Below are 16,553 nucleotides of genomic sequence, written 5' to 3' on the forward strand. Positions count from 1 at the left end.
CGTCCTAGTACATACATGGCTGACTCCATTTAGAAGGACTCGCGATCGGGCCGTCTGGCTAGTTCCCCTGTCTCTTCAAGTGCCGTGAGCCGTGAGGCGCGAGTACCGCCGTCGCCAGTCTATGGGTGGGCTCCAAGCATTATTTTGTACACAGGCGAGTTGGTTCAAGGCATGTAATCGCGATAATCATAGTTAGAGACAAAAGAGGAGAAAATTGCAGGTCATGACAAGGAAATATCATCAAGAAATACTATGTGCAGTAGTTTGTGACTGGTAACTATTCACATCATTGAATGAGAAATTTGCAGAAAAAGGAAAGAAAAAAGGACGCCAATTTAAAGTCATTCCCATCCATTGTTCAACGCCAACGTCGTCTCCTGTTTCAGGTATATCAATCCAAGTACCTAGTAATGCTAATGTTCTAGACCCCACACGGGTTTCCGTCCATGTCAACAAAGAAGAAGAATAAGTAAGAGAGAAAGAGGAAGAAAAGGTTGAAGATGAAAGATGAAGTGGAAGAAAAAGAAGTTAAAAGTCCCGGCAAGGCGGCTTGCTCTCGTAGCTTGCAGCGTGTATCCAAACAGTCTCGATATGTACAATGATGCGACAGCGGAATCTCTTGCCCGCATGCCTTGTACTGGTATTAGATCCAGAGCGGAGCCGCAGCTGCGGGAGCTGAATGAGCAGGCTCCGAGAAGAACATGGATGAAAGGCCCTGAATCATGCTCAGATAGTCATCGGGACGTAGCCTGACAAGGCCCTTTGAGCGAATGTACTCTGTGTCCTCGTCCACCATCTCCAGCTGGCTTGCGGAGCTGAATTCTTCCGCCAGTTCTGTTACCTTGGCCAACTCCGCCCCAAAAGGATTCGAGTCTTTAGCCTGGTGGCGTGGCGCAATGGAAGGTTGTACAGGCAAGGGCGTCGGAGCTGCATGAGGTTTGGAAGGCATGGGGCCCGCAAATGCCGTGGGCTCCATGGGGACTGCAGGAGATCGGGGCGATCTCAAAGGCCGGCTGGAGGATGTGGAATTTGCCGAAGATCGCGTTGATAGGGAGGGGGTTCGAGAGATGGCCTGGAGGTTTCGGGACGCGGCCGACACATCGGCGTCTCGAGAAGTGCGGGAGACGGACCGTGATCGAGCAACGGCGTCGATTGAGTTCTTCTTGGTGTGGGTTGGCGAGCGCTGGGGAATCATTGGAGCTGGAGCTGGAGCTGGTTCGGGCTCAGCTGGACCGGGCCTCGTAGAATTCTTAAAATAGCCCGATAGGTGGTTCGGCTTTGGGGAGAACATGTGCTCCCCAGGAGCAACGTCCGGGCTGGTCGGCGGGGTCGATTCGATGGTGGCGAGGCTGTCGGAATCGTCGAGAGAAGACTTGCCAGACTTGGCGGAATTGGCTCGTTCAGAGGCACCTCGAGGCAGATCGGGCGCATTGTAGGAGAGCATGTTGGTCGTGTGAACCAGTTGGACAGGGCCCGAGATCTTATGGCGAAGGGTATGCGACCGCTGCGGATTTTTCGAGTCGGCGCCATCGGAGCCCAGCTTAAGCTTCCGAGTGGTGAAAGCCCGTGATAGAGACATGGTGGCGGTAGTCGTTTGAAGTGAGGGGGGGAAGAAGAAAAAAAAGCTGTTGACGTCGAGGGAACGGAGGGGGGACTGGGAAGTTATGATGAGGGAGACGTGGCAGAAGGAGGAGCCAGCGGACGGTGGTGTCACTCGGAATGTCTCTTGTAAGCACCAGAAGCGAATGATGCGGTGGTGAGTGAAGCAAGAGACGAGATGCCACAGCCCGATGTGGCAGTTGACAGTGAAGCCGTGTGACCAGCGCTCACTATCGCAGACGGCTGATGACGAAGGCACACACACCCCCAATAGAGCTGGGAACGTTGCACGGAGACCTTTTGGGGTGGAGGTGAATCCAAGCCCAAGTCGGAAGGTGATTTATGCGATTCAGTGATGGGCGGGCAGATGGCCGTCAAATGGCCGAGCAGATAGATCTGCGCTTCCACGAGCCAAGCGAAGAGATGGAGAGAGAAGAAAGGAATCGGAAGAGAAAAAGAAACAGCTTCGTTCATGCCAGGTGAGGATGTCGCTGTTGGCTCTGCAGTTACCGGTGGCGCTGTTGGCTGCGCAAGGGACCAAACTAATTTGGGCTCCAAGATTGCCTCGCTGCCTCTTGATCTTTTTCGGAGGAGTGATCGATGGATTTCCGTGTGCGATGTAAGAGATTGCGTCGCACAGGTGTTCAGTGTTGCTTGGTCCTCTGTCTTGTTTGAGAGGCTGGCGAAGTTTTTGTCTCAGGCGATGCGACAAAAGAGAACGCGACAGTGGCTTCGGTACAGTTTTTCTTGTTTCCTTTTTTCTTGATGGAAAATAGATGGAGAGATAGAAAGGAGAGAAAGAACAAGTCAAGAAGAAACAAAACGATCAACGTTTTCAGGTTGAAGGAATCAAAGGCGGTTTGTTGTTTGAGATTGCTGAATGTGCCGCGTTGCACAGCCTGAATCAGGTAGAAATGCCTTGATTTTTTTCAAGAAAATAAGAAAAAAAGGAGAGTAAATCGAGCGGCGCAACTGCGTCTGTGGTCGTGCGTGATATCGAGCGTAGAAGACAAATTGATGCGATACGTCGCGTTACGACACCGACTGAGCTGGGAGACGAGTGCGAAATTTGGGCGCTCGCAACAAGAGAAGCGAATCGTGACGGCAGCCGGTGCTGGAAGAAACGCAACACAGCCCTTGTCGGCGACGAAGAGCGGAAAAGAAGAAAAGAAGAAGAAGGACTGTGAAGACGGGTCAAGGCACAATCAAGCAGGAAAAAAAAGATGCTAACGGAGCAGAGGCCAGGCGTCGAGCCAAGCAGCGAGCCCATGATCAACCCCCTCAATATCTGCCTCATCCCTGCGCGGCCGCGGCACCAGCCTGACAGCCCGGCCGGCTGATTGGCCCGCCTGGCGACTCATCACCAGCTCGAGGCTTCAGACCCCTGGCTAAGGCCAAGCCAGGCTCGGACCCTTGCCCGTTCGGGAGGGTGAAGAATGAAGGACGGGGTGCCAACAATCGCCGGTGCCAGGGAAGCGCCATCGATGATCTGGGCCAATGGCGACGGGCCATCAGTCCGGTTGGGTTGTTCTGCTGGCAGACGGAGTTCATGCGATGGCAATACTCCGCATGCATGGACATTCAGGCGGCATTGCTTCGCGCAAACTGCCATTATCCGGGAGACGGGCGGGACACTGTGTGAGGCGAGGGAGTTCCGAGATGGAGACGGGGAGAGGGAGGATGATGATGTCGAGAAGAAGAATGTGAGGGGGACGAGTGGGGATGAAGAAAAGGTACCTCTACAAGATCTGGTGTCTGAGGCAACTCACTCAGCCGCACTTGCGCCGTCACGATAGGTGTATCGCTACCGGGACAGTAACACTGCTGACTCTCCGAGTGCAAGTGTTCAGTGGCGTCTTGTATTCGCACCAACATTTCCTGCTCCAGCATCCGTCTTCTCGCATGACTCAAGGGCACACTCACACAACACCTTACAGTTCCACCGACACCATCACGAGAACGCAGCTGCAGGTTCCTCTGCCATGTGCTTCGTTTTACAATACATACTTACACACATGCAGTACATACAAACATTGATCTCTCTCCCCGTACCTGCATCTGCGTCTGCAGGCCACTGTCACAGCGCACGCCACTAGCACGCTCTCCCCATCCAATGCAATGCACTCTGTTCCTGTCTCTCAACTCCCTGTCCCTGTTCCTTCAATGCCCAAACCACCTCTCCAGCCAATCGCCACCCGCAGCCACAGAACAAGCCCAAGCGGAGCAACGCAGCAGCCGATCTTGCCTCTCTCTCGCCAGGCCCGGGTCCCGCATGATTGGCCCATGAACCCGCTCTGCCGGGCCCTTGTTCCTGTACTGCCGCGTGTGTTTCAGGGCCCTTTTTTTAGCCACCCGCTTTCTGTGCCTGATCTGATGCGAGCGAGCAGAAGCAAGCAAATCATTCGCTGGCCCCTGTTTCTGCTTCTCCAGGGGTTCGCTCTTCTTTAAACGAAACGCGTTGGCCTTTGAAACCTCGCAAGATGCGCGGCTTTCGGGTCCGATGTTGGATGCTGACAAAGTGATCACTTACTGATGCGGCAGGCTTCCAAAACACACCTTTTCTCCCTCGCACTTCATACTGCCAATACTGTATGGATCACGCAGCGCCATATCCAGGCTATTCTTTCTGATGGGCCAGCCTCTATTCCACAGTGACCCATCCACTTACACGCCACCTCATCAACTCACCCGCCACAACTGGACAAAGAAGGTCGAAAAATTCATGGCCGAACTAAAGCCAACGGCGTCAAACCAGGCACAAACTCAATGGCCGTCTCCCGCTTGTGCTAGGCAAGAGACCCTGATGGGGCCAGAGAAGAAAAAGCTTGAACGCTCCATACAGTACCGATCTGCAGATGCAAAACCCATCCTCACATGTTTGCATGTACATCCCTTACCGATTGTACATGCAACGGTATGTCTGCATCGTTCGAGTCTAAACTATTGGCTTGGTCGTCTTGCTCAGAGCCCAGGGCTTGCTTATCGTGTAGAACTGCGGCGTCGAGATGAAGAAAACAACAGCACAACTGTTTCGAGTAGGTTCAGCGCAGCGCGTTGCCCCCCATACGTCTAGAAGTTCCCAAGAGGCTCAGCTGGTGGTTATTGCGGCTCTGAGATATATGCGTCACAGACATATTACTACATTGCAGACTTGGTGTGATATTCCTTTTTTTGACAAGTCTATTAACAAACTCAAGTGCCTATGAAATCCTTCCAACCGCCTCGCTGAAGATAGCCCTACATGTACAGCGCAGGCCATCATGCAATTGCGTACACTTTTGAAAGACAACGCCACGTTCCTGATATATATAGAGCCAGATGTAGATGCAACTCCATCAAAATCCGGGGAAAAAGGTGCATTGACCACCACAGTTAATCCTCGTCCATGGAGTCTCCCTCCTCCTGAGACTCGCGGTTGTTCTCGTCTCCCTCATCCTCGCTAGAACTGCTCTCGTCGTCGTTGACGCCAACCAGTCGATCCTCAGCAACTCCCTCCCTCGGTGCGGGGACGCGCTGACCAAAAGCGCTTCGGACGCCGGGGTTGGTGCTGGTGTCCCAGACGTGCATACTGCCGGAGCTGCCTGCAACAGCCAGTCGGAAAGCAACCTCCGGGTCGGGGGCAAACGAGGTAGCAAACACCTTGCCCACATCGAGGTTGCGGGAGACGACGAGGGAAGGGCCGGTGGGCTGGATGTTCCAGAGCTTCACCGTCTTGTCGGTCGATCCGGTGGCCATGAAGCCCGGGATCACGCTGTTAATGTCAAACGAAGACACGGACTCGTCGTGCGCCTGCAGGGTCCAGACCGCCTTGGTAGCTTCTGGCGTGGCCGGGGCGTTGCGGATATCGTGGTAGTGAACGACGCCGTTTTCCGTTGAGACGTAAAAGTAGTTCTGATCGTGCGGGTCCCATCGGATGTTCTCGACGTCGCTCTCGACGCCCCATCGAGGTGCCTTCGCATCCGGAGCTCTCATATCAGCAGCCACAATGGTTCGATCATAGCTTCCGCTGAGCAGGACGGTGGGCTCAGCCGAGTGCCAGGCAAGAGAGCACACCTTGTCCGTGTGGTATGAGTACGACTTGGCACACTTGGCCGTGTTGAGGTCCCAGAGCTTGATGGTCTTGTCCGCAGAGGCCGAAGCGAGCAGGTTTCGGTGCTTTCGGTTGGCCGCGAGAGACAGCACGGCATCCACGTGGTACTCGTCATTCGCCTTGGCCTTCTTCGACTTCTTCTTCTTCTTCTTTTCGCCCGAGCTGGGATTCGCGCCCTGGCCAAGAATGGCGTTGGGGTACATGGCGTCGACCGTGTCAAGATCCCACACCTCAATATCCGGATCCATAGTCCCAACGGCGACAAAGTTGCCTTTGGCATCCTTGGGCGTCTCCTGCGAGGCGTTGACGGGGATATCCAGCCACTCGACGCAGAGAGGAATCGCCGGCAACATGATGTCGTGGTGCACGTAAAGGTTGTCGCTTTCGTCTTCGTAAACGTATACCTCGAGGTGGGCCAGCTCGTCTTCGACCTTTGCCGACAGGATCAAGTTGTCCGTCGCCAAGACCTGAAGATCCTCTCGCTCTGAGTCGTCCTCGTCGTCTTGTAGTGTGATGTACGGATCATCCTTGTTTGATTCGTAGTAAGCCAAGGACTTGACGTTTCCAAACATGCCCATGCTTCCGTTGGCGGTGGGCGCATCGTCTTCGTCATCGTCATCGTAGTGCTCCAGGTCGTACTCTTTCAGGTCGTCGTCGTCGAACCTACGTAGGCGCGTAGTTAGCAGACTGTTGAGCTAGATAGCGCATAATAAAATGCTTGTGCGTACTTTGCGGCAGGTCGGGCTGCCCCTTTTTCTTCTTCTTTGTCGCCCATGTCCTCGTCCTTGCCCTCGTCCTCTCCCTCTGCTTCTTCACCATCGTCCTGAGCTTCCTTCAGATCATCCTCTGCATCGTCCAGCTGCAGCTTGGCCAATTCAGCTATCCTCTCAAACTCAGACTCGTCGAGCTTGTAAATCTGAGGAAATTGGGCCGCGAAGCCTCGCGGCACCCACTGGGCGGCGGTGATCATGGACGACATGGTGCAAATGTCTGGGTATCTTGGCTATATTTTCAATGCAGCTTCCAATCTTTTTTTCGCGATCCCGGTCCAAGATATTTCGCCCAAAAATTTCCATGGTGGGGTTTATCGATAAGCTCAGCCCATGCAACCCAGAAAAAGAGGTACAAAGTACCAATTACTTCAATGTACCCACGATGCTCCCAAGCCGTTAGCTTTAACTGAAATCCAGGCCGAGGACGTGCAATATCAAACAACTGCAAGGCCGCCTCTAGTCATACGAAAGGCACGGTGATTGAAAACTCCAGCAGCGAAAAGAGAGCCAGGAGCAGTCATCTATGGGCTATTTCTTGAAAGACTAGTCGCAAATTCATCGACTTCGCGACTCCAGGTCACATGATCTAGGCAGCGTCTACAGCGATTCAACCGCTATCCATACGTCAGCGGCATACAGCAAGTTTTCTGATCCGCCTCAAATTTCACCCTGTCGCGTCGCGGTCGTTACCTGGCACATTACGTGATCGGAGAGCCTGGGTCATGGTGTCGGACGCGGATTACGACGGGTTCAATCCCAAGAGGAGGAAGTTTGAGATTTCCAGGAGGGACAAGTTTCAAGATCGATCTCGGGGCTCGACACCGCGCGGCCAGTCTCGATATCCGTCAACACCTCGAGAACCCGAGCAGCCACAGCCGACGGAGGAGGATGCCCTGGCGCTGGATCGCGACTGGTACGGCGGCGATGAGTTTGGAGGACATACCTTTGGCGACGAAACGTATAACCCCTTCGCATCCTACGAGCAGTCGGCATGGGAGACCCAGCAGCAGGAGTCGGCCAAGGCCGAGAAGATGACGAGCCGATACGACGCCAGGCAGGAGCAGAGAAGGCGAGAAAATGACGCATGGGAGACGAACCGTATGCTGGTGTCTGGTGTGGCACAGCGAAGGGACCTGGCTGCCGACTTCGACGATGAGGAAGCGACAAGAGTTCATCTGCTCGTTCACGATCTACGGCCGCCATTCCTGGACGGAAAGACGATTTTCACCAAGCAGCTTGAACCTGTCCCAGCTGTCAGGGACTACCAAAGTGACATGGCCGTCTTTAGTCGGAAGGGAAGCAGGGTGGTCAAGGAAGCCCGTCAACAAAGAGAGAGGCAGAAGCAGGCACATGAGGCCACAAGCATCACGGGCACAGCCCTCGGAAATATCATGGGCGCAAAAGAGGAGGACGGCGACAGTGCGCTGCCGATGCCTGCCGAAGAAGAAGCTGAAAAGGGCGAGCGCAAGGGCAACAAGTTCAGCGAGCACATGAAAAAGGGAGAAGGGGCCAGCGATTTCAGCAAAAGCAAGACGCTGCGCGAACAACGCGAATACCTGCCTGCGTTTGCGGTCCGCGAGGACCTCCTCCGGGTGATACGGGAGAATCAGGTCATCATTGTCATCGGCGAGACAGGTTCAGGAAAGACAACGCAGCTCACCCAGTTCTTATATGAGGACGGCTACGGCAAGACTGGCATGATTGGATGTACACAGCCCCGGCGAGTCGCCGCCATGAGTGTCGCCAAGCGTGTGGCCGAAGAGATGGAGGTGAAGCTGGGAAGCACAGTTGGATACGCCATTCGATTCGAGGATTGCACCAGCAACGACACCGTTATCAAGTACCTGACGGATGGAATTTTGCTTCGAGAGTCGCTCAACGAGCCTGACCTGGACAGATATTCCTGCATTATCATGGATGAAGCCCACGAAAGAGCGCTGAACACTGACATCTTGATGGGGCTATTCAAGAAGATCTTGCAAAGGCGGCGAGATCTGAAGCTCATCGTCACGTCTGCCACGATGAATGCAAAGAAGTTCTCCGACTTCTTCGGCGGTGCCCCGGAATTCACGATACCGGGACGGACCTTTCCTGTTGACGTCTTGTTCCACCGATCTCCTGTCGAAGACTACGTCGATCAAGCTGTCCAGCAAGTGCTGTCGATCCACGTTTCCATGGATGCGGGTGACATACTCGTCTTCATGACAGGCCAGGAAGACATTGAGGTCACATGCGAGCTGGTTCAGAAACGCTTGGACGCCTTGAATGACCCCCCAAAGTTGAGCATACTTCCAATCTACAGTCAGATGCCGGCAGACCTTCAAGCCAAGATCTTTGACAGGGCGCCTCCGGGAGTTCGCAAATGCATCGTCGCGACAAACATTGCCGAGACTAGTTTGACTGTCGATGGCATCAAGTACGTGGTTGACGCAGGCTATTCGAAAATGAAGGTGTACAACCCTAAGATGGGCATGGACACGCTTCAGATCACACCCATTTCCCAGGCCAATGCAGGGCAGCGCTCAGGTCGCGCTGGTCGAACAGGGCCAGGAAAAGCGTTCCGTCTGTACACAGAAAAGGCTTACAAGGAGGAAATGTACATCCAAACAATTCCTGAAATTCAGCGGACCAACCTGTCAAACACAGTGTTGATGCTCAAGTCTCTCGGGGTCAAGGATCTGCTGGATTTCGACTTCATGGATCCTCCTCCTCAAGATACCATCTCGACATCAATGTTCGATCTGTGGGCTCTGGGAGCTCTGGACAACTTGGGAGAACTGACGGAGCTTGGGCGCAAGATGAGCGCCTTCCCAATGGACCCTTCCCTAGCCAAGCTGCTCATCACGGCGGAAGAGTACGGCTGCAGCGAAGAGATGATTACCATTGTGTCCATGTTGTCCGTTCCCAACGTCTTCTATCGGCCAAAAGAACGGCAAGACGAGGCCGATGCGCAGCGAGAGAAGTTTTGGGTGCATGAGTCGGACCATCTTACCTACCTTCAAGTCTATCAGGCATGGAAAGCCAACGGATACTCGGATGGGTGGTGCATCAAGCATTTTCTCCACGCCAAGTCCCTTCGACGCGCCAAGGAGATCCGAGAGCAGCTCCTGGATATAGTCAAGATGCAGAAGATGCAGCTGATTAGCTGTGGTATGGACTGGGACGTCATTCGCAAGTGCATCTGCTCCGGATACTACCACCAAGCCGCCAAATACAAGGGGTCTGGCGAATACACCAACCTGCGAACCAACCTTGGAGTCCAGCTACACCCCACAAGCGCCCTGTACGCAGGCCATCCGCCGGACTACATTGTATATCACGAGCTCATCCTCACGTCCAAAGTCTACGTCTCGACCGTTACAGCAGTTGACCCTCACTGGTTGGCGGACCTCGGTGGCGTCTTCTACTCCATCAAGGAGAAGGGTTACTCGATCAGAGACAAACGCATTACCGAGACGGAGTTTAACCGCAAGATGGAGATTGAGGCCAAGATGGCAGAGGATAAGCGTCTCGACGAGGAGCGTAAAAAAGCCGAGGCCGAGCGGACAGTCAACAAAAAGTCGGACAAGGACGAGAAGAAGTTTACCATACAAGGCGCGGTCAAGAAGCCGGTAATGAAGAGACGGGGGAGGGGTTTCTAGGCTGGCAAACTGGGCGCAGGTCATTTGGCCCCCTTTATACACACGTTGTTATCTGGTCATACATATGGGTACAATGTTTAGCATGGCGTACGGGCCTCAGGATTCATGGCTTGTTTTAATACTACTATCAGCTACCATCTCACATCCATCACAACAAAACTCAACGTCGAACTTCGAAGCTACTGTCCCCTTCTATCACATCGCGGTCCTCCTTGACGACTTTGGTGACGTCGGAGTGGCTCGGGCCTTTGCCGATGGCTTCGAAGAACTTTTTCATGACGTCTTCGCTTCCCTGTGCTTCGCCCTCGACCTGTTTCAAACATTCTTCAGCAATTAGCAATTGTTGATGATGCGAGGAGGCAATCCTACCGTGTCATTGGCAGTGTTGCGACACCATCCAGTGACGCCATATTCTTGGGCCTTTTTCCTCGTATAGTATCTGTGAGTTATTAGTCTCTGATCTAAAGTCTCTCATGCTGGACGTTTCTGTAAGGAAGTCGTACCGAAAGCCCACGCCTTGAGAAAGTTGAGGTTAGCTGTGAGTTACCAAGACTTGAGAGGGAAGCCAATGATTGCATCATTACCTTGGACGAATCCATGGACCTCAAAGTAGACCTGGAAAAGCATGTGAGAAGCTGCTTCACGCAATAGAATACCATTGGTACATACTCTCTTCAACATTTCTAAAGCACTGAAATCGTCTTTCTCTTTCTTTTTATCTCTTCATTTGTATCAAGTTGATTCCATTCTCGCCTTCCGAGTCCGTTGACTGCGAGTTACCCATCGGCTAATCACCGGATATGAACATCAATGAAGTCACACTCTCCGCCCATCGATAAGCGTCAACCCTTCAGCCCCAGAAATCTGGAACTGGAACGTTAATCCCTACAAGCGCAGGAAAGCGTTTCTACATCATAAAGCATGGACGAGAATGCGCCCACAGATCAACAAGACGGAACCATCCCGACGACGATAGAGCCAATTCGTTTTCGCGCCGGCAAAAAGAGAAAGGCCGGCTACCGCCAACGAACTGCCGAGGAGGAAGACAAGAACCCTGACGCCGCGATTCAGCCTGCGCCCGTCCTGCCAGGCGCGTCGACGAAGCCGGGCGCTGATGACGAGCTCGGGCGAAGAGACGTAGATGATGACGATGCTGCCGGTGCAGAAGCAACAACGACAACACACGCCGCGGATGTAGACATGGGAAATGCCAATGGCGACAACGACGACGACGACGACCACCGAGACAACCAGTCAGAGAGCGAATCCGCCGTGGCAGCAGCCCTGCGCCTCCGCAACGCGCGCCGCGCAGCCCGTCGAGGAGGCGTCGGCTTCCGCTCAGAAGGACGCCCAGGCCTCAACGACGGCGAGGATGAAGACGGGGAGCACGCGCTGGTGCTGCGAGAGCAGGACAAGGACCACGAGCGCATCGTCGGCGGCATCACCAACCGCTTCATGCACCAGACCGGCCTCCTGACCATCCTCGACGACAAACACATGTACGTTGTTCGCTTTTGATCCCCTTCCCAGCCCGCGAAACTTTGAACCTCGCACCAATTCTGTTCCCCCCCTCCTCCATCTCCAGGCCCTCCCGGCTAATCATTCAGGAATGCATACATAGAATCCCGCCTCACTAGCCGCAACGCGACGGACCCCCGCGATCCTTCCTCCTCCTCTTCGCAGCGGCCCGCCTCCCAGGCCGCCGCCGACGCGCTCGCCTCTGGTGACCCGGCGGAGAAGTGGCGAGATCAGCCCACGCGCCATGGCAAGCTCGTCGAGGTCGATATGAGTGCCCTCGACGGCGGCAATGGCACCGACCACAACAACAAGCGGCGCCGGATCGACAAGGATACAACTGCCAAGCCGCCTCCTCGCCGTGGCCGCAACCGCCGAAACAGCGAAGACATTGCGCGCGACGCCCTCGTCGAGCAATTCCTCCACGAAAACCGACGTACGTCTTCTCTCTCTCTCTCTCTCTCTCTCTCTCTTTCTCTCTCTCTCTTGCTTGATCTTCTCTATATCTCTTGATCATGAAGAAAGTCAGTCAACCAAGCAAAGTGGTACTAACACAAGCCCGCGCAAACAGTCGACGTCTACGACGTCCCCTCCAACCCCTTCACGCAACCAGCAGCAGCATCATCCTCCTCCGCCCCCGCCGGCGCGGACCCCTCCGCCGACGACCGCCTCGCCGAGCAGTTCCGCCAGCAGTACTACACCGAGCAGGCCCTGCGCCGCAAGAAGAAGCGGCCCGTCACCCAGCAGCAGCAGCTGAAGCAGCAGAAGCAGCAGGCGGGCGAGATCCTCAAGGGGCCCAAGCTCGGCGGCAGCAGGAACATGAGGGCCGCCGTCAGGGACATGCTGCTGCAGCAGGAGAAGGAGAAGAGGGGCAAGTAAAGAAGCAACCTGTGCGGTTTCGATAATTACCGGAGATACGGCGTTATACACAATGAGAACATGACAAGTCTTGTGGAATATTTAAATCATGTACGGAGTTTTTAGGAGACACACAAACGTACTATCTTAAGTCACTGGGAACAGCGACTGGAAAAACACAGTCACTGGCATAACAGCATCAACATAAAACGAAGCATGAACATTCATTGACTGTCTTAAAACCGATCCCTATTCCGAGACAAAGACGTAACCTACCCAACCATCATGAAAATCATAACCCAAAGCCGTTGAACCAGTCATAAACAGCCGAAAGTCTGCCACCCCAAAAAGATACCCAAGATGTCCCTCGTTGCATCAGCATCCAATAGTATATGAACCACAAAACGCCGTAAAACCCAACATCCTAGACCAAGGAATAATGAAACCACGATCCAGATAAACCTGGTCAGAAAAGAAAGAAGAAGAAAGAAAGAAAGAAAAAAGGAAAAGGGGAAAAAAAGAAAGCCACGCAACTTTCGCCCACTGTCCGGTCTATACTGGCGCCGACTCTTGAACATACTCTAGATGCCAAGGTGTGAAAAGAAGTAGCGCCACCCATGAAGGAGCCTTCGCCGTGAAAATAAGATTCTAGAAGAAAAACTCCTTCACCTGACATCCAGCTGAAAGCGCTTGAATTTACCGCCGATTGTCTCGCAGCGGGGGCACTTCCTCCGAGCTCCGTGCTCAGACATGAGAACTTCAACACAGTTCGAGCACAGTCCGCAGATGCACTCCGTGCAGGCATATGAAGTCTTGAGGAGGGAGGCGCGATTGCAAGCAGCGCAGTATATCTGGATGTTCTGCGAGTTGTAGGTCGGTGACGAGTCAGACAGTCCGCGAGATCCAATGTGAAAGTTATCTCCACTCTCGCCGCTCTCCACAGATGGGAAAGGCTCAGCCATATCCGCATTGTAAGTTTGGGGCGGAGTCAAGGCTTGCTGCAGAGGAGAAGCTTGATAGTTGTTGCTGCTGGACTGGAACTGATGGTGATTGAACGGAGGCAAAGATGCTCGGTGGATTGACACCGGAGATCGAGGCATCTGTTGGACAAAGATTGCAAAGTCAGCAACATGATTGCTTCCACACAAATGCCCATCCGGTGCTACTTACAGGAGTGCGGTCCTCATCAACATCCCCCGCAGCAGATGCAGCCTGGTCTGCGGCATCGATAAGGTCTTCCCATCGTTTACCATAGTCCGTCCAGGGCTCAGCAGAGAGAGCTTTGCGGTCATGACCGCCGGGCCTGATTCGCTCCTCGTTCTGAATACGCCGTAGCCAATCGGAGCCGCGCGAGGGCTTCTTCTTGTGCTGAGCCTCACGGTTTTTCTTCGATATGGATTGCTTGCGAGGCCGCATAGGCCCCAAGGGACGCTGGAGCGGAGGTAAAGTTGATGATCGCCCAGGCGGTGAAGTTGCCATTAGAGATGGGAGAATTTCCCGAGGCCTGTTGGAATAGGGGTCGCTGGTGATGTTGCTGAGATTCAGAGGCGGCAGCTCAATGGATTTCCTCAGCCTGCGCCGTTGATCAATGTCGGAATAATATCCCTAAGGTCATGAAAAGCACCGCGTTAGCAGACATGACAAGGCGTATCGACGTGATTTATCGTGAGCTGACGGATGGCTTGGTAGACGGAATGCTCATCCGGCGGGCTATCGGATGGTCATCAAGTCACCCATGGGGGTCATTCTTCACTTACACCGTCCATGAGATCCGACTCTCTCTCAGACTTGACGCCATGCAGCTCCGCCAAGGCAGCTGCTGCGCCGGCAGTTCCCAGGATAGAGCTGGTACCAGGCAGTGTTTGATCGTCTCCGACCCGCGGCGTGCCCGGGGTGCTTGATTCGCCTCTGTAAAAAGCATGCCGATCTTGAAAGTCTAAGCATGGACAGTCAGTTTCAGTAGCCATGGCCATAAAGGAGGCTGATAAGAGCAGGCGGAATTGTGTTCAAGCAAAGGTAGTTGGATTGACGTACTCTGTGCGGCGGTTGGTGTTCCTTCAAGCTGACGGCGATCTTGTGGCGGAGTGTTGACCATAAGCAGGAAGCTGTCTTCGGTCGCAGGGAGCTTGGGTATGTAGTGCTCGGGATGCGCACGGCGGATGTGCTCTTGCATTGAGCGGTATCTCTTTTCCTATAATACAGGCGTCGTGTTAGAGCCTTGTGTTATGGTTCATAATGCATTGAGAGCTACACATAAGGCTGGGTGGTGGCGGAGCTGGTCTGTAAGGTATGGACAACGAATGCATGTGCGTATGACAAAAGAGCCTTCCTGGCCGTGCCAGCAAAGGATCGAACATAAGGCAGAAGCAAGGCAATATGGATGTTATTCAAGGCAGACGGGGGGTTGGTGGAGGGGGGGAGAAGCGGATGGCTGCAGCAAGAGACAAAGAAGAAGTCCGGGAAAAGCAAGTCAGCCAGTACTCACGCCGATGCATCTTTTCCGACAACTTGAGCCATCTTGATTCCGAAGCGGACAGACAACCTCGTTATTGGAGTCTGCTGTGATGGAAAAGGACGAAGTGAGGGACGAGCGCGGCGGCATCTTGATTCCCGCTAGAGAAGACGAGCGCTGTCTTCGGTGATGATGGTACTGTCAGAGGAGAATGGAGAGATCGGGTGAAAGCAAATTGGATCCAACAAGGACTGTATAAGTCGAGGGCGGCGATTGCGAGCGCGACGTATTGAAGCTCGTTCCCGCCGCCTGGCTGTCGATTTGCTTGTCTCAAAGATGGGTACAAGACCGGACGGTTGATATCTGTACAAAGCGCCGAGAGGGAGACGACAATCGAGCGGAGGATGGGCCGCAGGCGGTTATGTATAGCTTTGGAGAACCGAGTTGTGGCGAAAGCCCCGTTCAATAAGAAACGAGGCGATAATGTTACTATGCGCAGCTGCTGAAAAGTGCTACTAGAAAGTAACTTGTGCTTGGCTGAAATGTTGAGTTTGAGGCTTCTCCGTCAAGGCGCAGGTATATCGTAGTCAGGTATGCGGTTATGCAGGGCCAAACAATTCGGCAAAGGATAAATTGAGGCGCAATGCCGAGGTCCAGATAAAGTTGAAGGCTAAGCTTTGTAGGAAATTGGAGAGAATACTAGGATGCAAGAGGGTATCGTAGGATTGGTTGTATGTGGTAAAGAGGTTTGAGTATGGATAGCTGGAGGTGGTGAGGGAATGGCAAGAGGGAAAAGAGGCAGGGCGAGAGAGAGATTGACGGGTGTGTAAGAGGAAGTGCCGGGGTTAAGAAGAGGGTACTATTGGGTACCAGGGAAGAAGAGCTTATGGACAATAGCCAGTATTGTTAGATGAGCTGAAGAAGAGAGATGCGATTCGCCAGAGCTCGCAGGCGTCTCTACCGGCATAAGAAAAGCAGCGTCAATGTGTGGGAGAAAATGGGGAGGGGAGAGGTTTGGATCGATGGCGGCAAGTAGTAAGAAGTACGAAGTACAGTGTAGGAGAGCAGGATGACTAGGAAATACCTACCAGGGAGTAGCAGCAGCAGCAGCCACAATGCGAGAGTCGAGAGCTATGCTAAGTACCGCTAGGTACCAGAGCTTGGCCTCGCCGCAGCACTCCATGTTGCAAGTGGCGGCGCTCAGATGGATTCGACTCAGCTCACGGGGACCGGCTGCGTGTGGCATCGACGGACCCTAACGACGATGGAAGACTGCGAGTAATCAGCAGGCCCTTCGTGCTCCCTTGATACCAGCTGGGAACGGCGGGACGCCAGTAGAAAGAAATAGGGAATCGAGGAAAGCAGAAGAAAGGTCCCGAATGCGAACAAGCACGCATGGAGGTCAGTAGTACCCCAGGCGATACCAATGTGTACTTGATTGACGACGACGACGACGACGACGCAACAGACACCACCGGCGGGAGCCGTCACTGGGGCGCACGGCTTGCTCGACAAAGTATAGAGTACAAGCACACGCCCTGGGGGCCGCTGCAAAGCTGCTGTTACAGAACGAATGCTCGAGTACTGCAGGCAAGGTAGGGCACCCCGGAAGAGGGGGAGTGAGC

General features: G+C 53.8%; 6 protein-coding genes across 6 annotated transcripts; 2 read left to right on the forward strand and 4 right to left on the reverse strand.

Annotated features, from left to right (window-relative positions):
- Positions 1 to 643: 643 nt before the first annotated feature.
- Positions 644 to 1,579, reverse strand: BBK36DRAFT_1179461 (hypothetical protein; the record flags this gene model as incomplete). Its single annotated transcript, XM_024896174.1, has 1 exon — positions 644 to 1,579. The coding sequence occupies one exon, from the start codon at positions 1,577 to 1,579 to the stop codon at positions 644 to 646; it is 936 nt and encodes a 311-aa protein (XP_024747742.1).
- Positions 1,580 to 4,971: 3,392 nt separating this feature from the next.
- On the reverse strand, positions 4,972 to 6,668 carry BBK36DRAFT_1124579 (WD40 repeat-like protein; the record flags this gene model as incomplete). The annotated part of the gene is made up of 2 exons (XM_024891178.1): positions 4,972 to 6,352; positions 6,418 to 6,668. The coding sequence occupies 2 exons, from the start codon at positions 6,666 to 6,668 to the stop codon at positions 4,972 to 4,974; spliced, it is 1,632 nt and encodes a 543-aa protein (XP_024747743.1).
- A 516-nt stretch (positions 6,669 to 7,184) lies between these two features.
- BBK36DRAFT_1179464 (pre-mRNA splicing factor ATP-dependent RNA helicase prp16) lies at positions 7,185 to 10,111 on the forward strand (the record flags this gene model as incomplete). The annotated part of the gene is made up of 1 exon (XM_024896175.1): positions 7,185 to 10,111. One exon carries the CDS (start codon positions 7,185 to 7,187, stop codon positions 10,101 to 10,103), a length of 2,919 nt encoding a protein of 972 aa, XP_024747744.1. The 3' UTR covers positions 10,104 to 10,111.
- A 152-nt stretch (positions 10,112 to 10,263) lies between these two features.
- Positions 10,264 to 10,730, reverse strand: BBK36DRAFT_1161479 (Acylphosphatase; the record flags this gene model as incomplete). Its single annotated transcript, XM_024894376.1, has 4 exons — positions 10,264 to 10,413; positions 10,473 to 10,542; positions 10,607 to 10,619; positions 10,688 to 10,730. 4 exons carry the CDS (start codon positions 10,728 to 10,730, stop codon positions 10,264 to 10,266), a joined length of 276 nt encoding a protein of 91 aa, XP_024747745.1.
- A 294-nt stretch (positions 10,731 to 11,024) lies between these two features.
- BBK36DRAFT_1170996 (hypothetical protein) lies at positions 11,025 to 12,497 on the forward strand (the record flags this gene model as incomplete). Its single annotated transcript, XM_024895513.1, has 3 exons — positions 11,025 to 11,602; positions 11,711 to 12,054; positions 12,190 to 12,497. The coding sequence occupies 3 exons, from the start codon at positions 11,025 to 11,027 to the stop codon at positions 12,495 to 12,497; spliced, it is 1,230 nt and encodes a 409-aa protein (XP_024747746.1).
- Positions 12,498 to 13,141: 644 nt separating this feature from the next.
- BBK36DRAFT_1170997 (hypothetical protein) lies at positions 13,142 to 15,078 on the reverse strand (the record flags this gene model as incomplete). Its single annotated transcript, XM_024895514.1, has 5 exons — positions 13,142 to 13,576; positions 13,647 to 14,081; positions 14,234 to 14,412; positions 14,511 to 14,667; positions 14,962 to 15,078. 5 exons carry the CDS (start codon positions 15,076 to 15,078, stop codon positions 13,142 to 13,144), a joined length of 1,323 nt encoding a protein of 440 aa, XP_024747747.1.
- Positions 15,079 to 16,553: the final 1,475 nt, after the last annotated feature.

The sequence above is a fragment of the Trichoderma citrinoviride genome, assembly GCF_003025115.1.
Source record: "Trichoderma citrinoviride strain TUCIM 6016 unplaced genomic scaffold BBK36scaffold_11, whole genome shotgun sequence".
Lineage (NCBI taxonomy): Eukaryota > Fungi > Ascomycota > Sordariomycetes > Hypocreales > Hypocreaceae > Trichoderma > Trichoderma citrinoviride.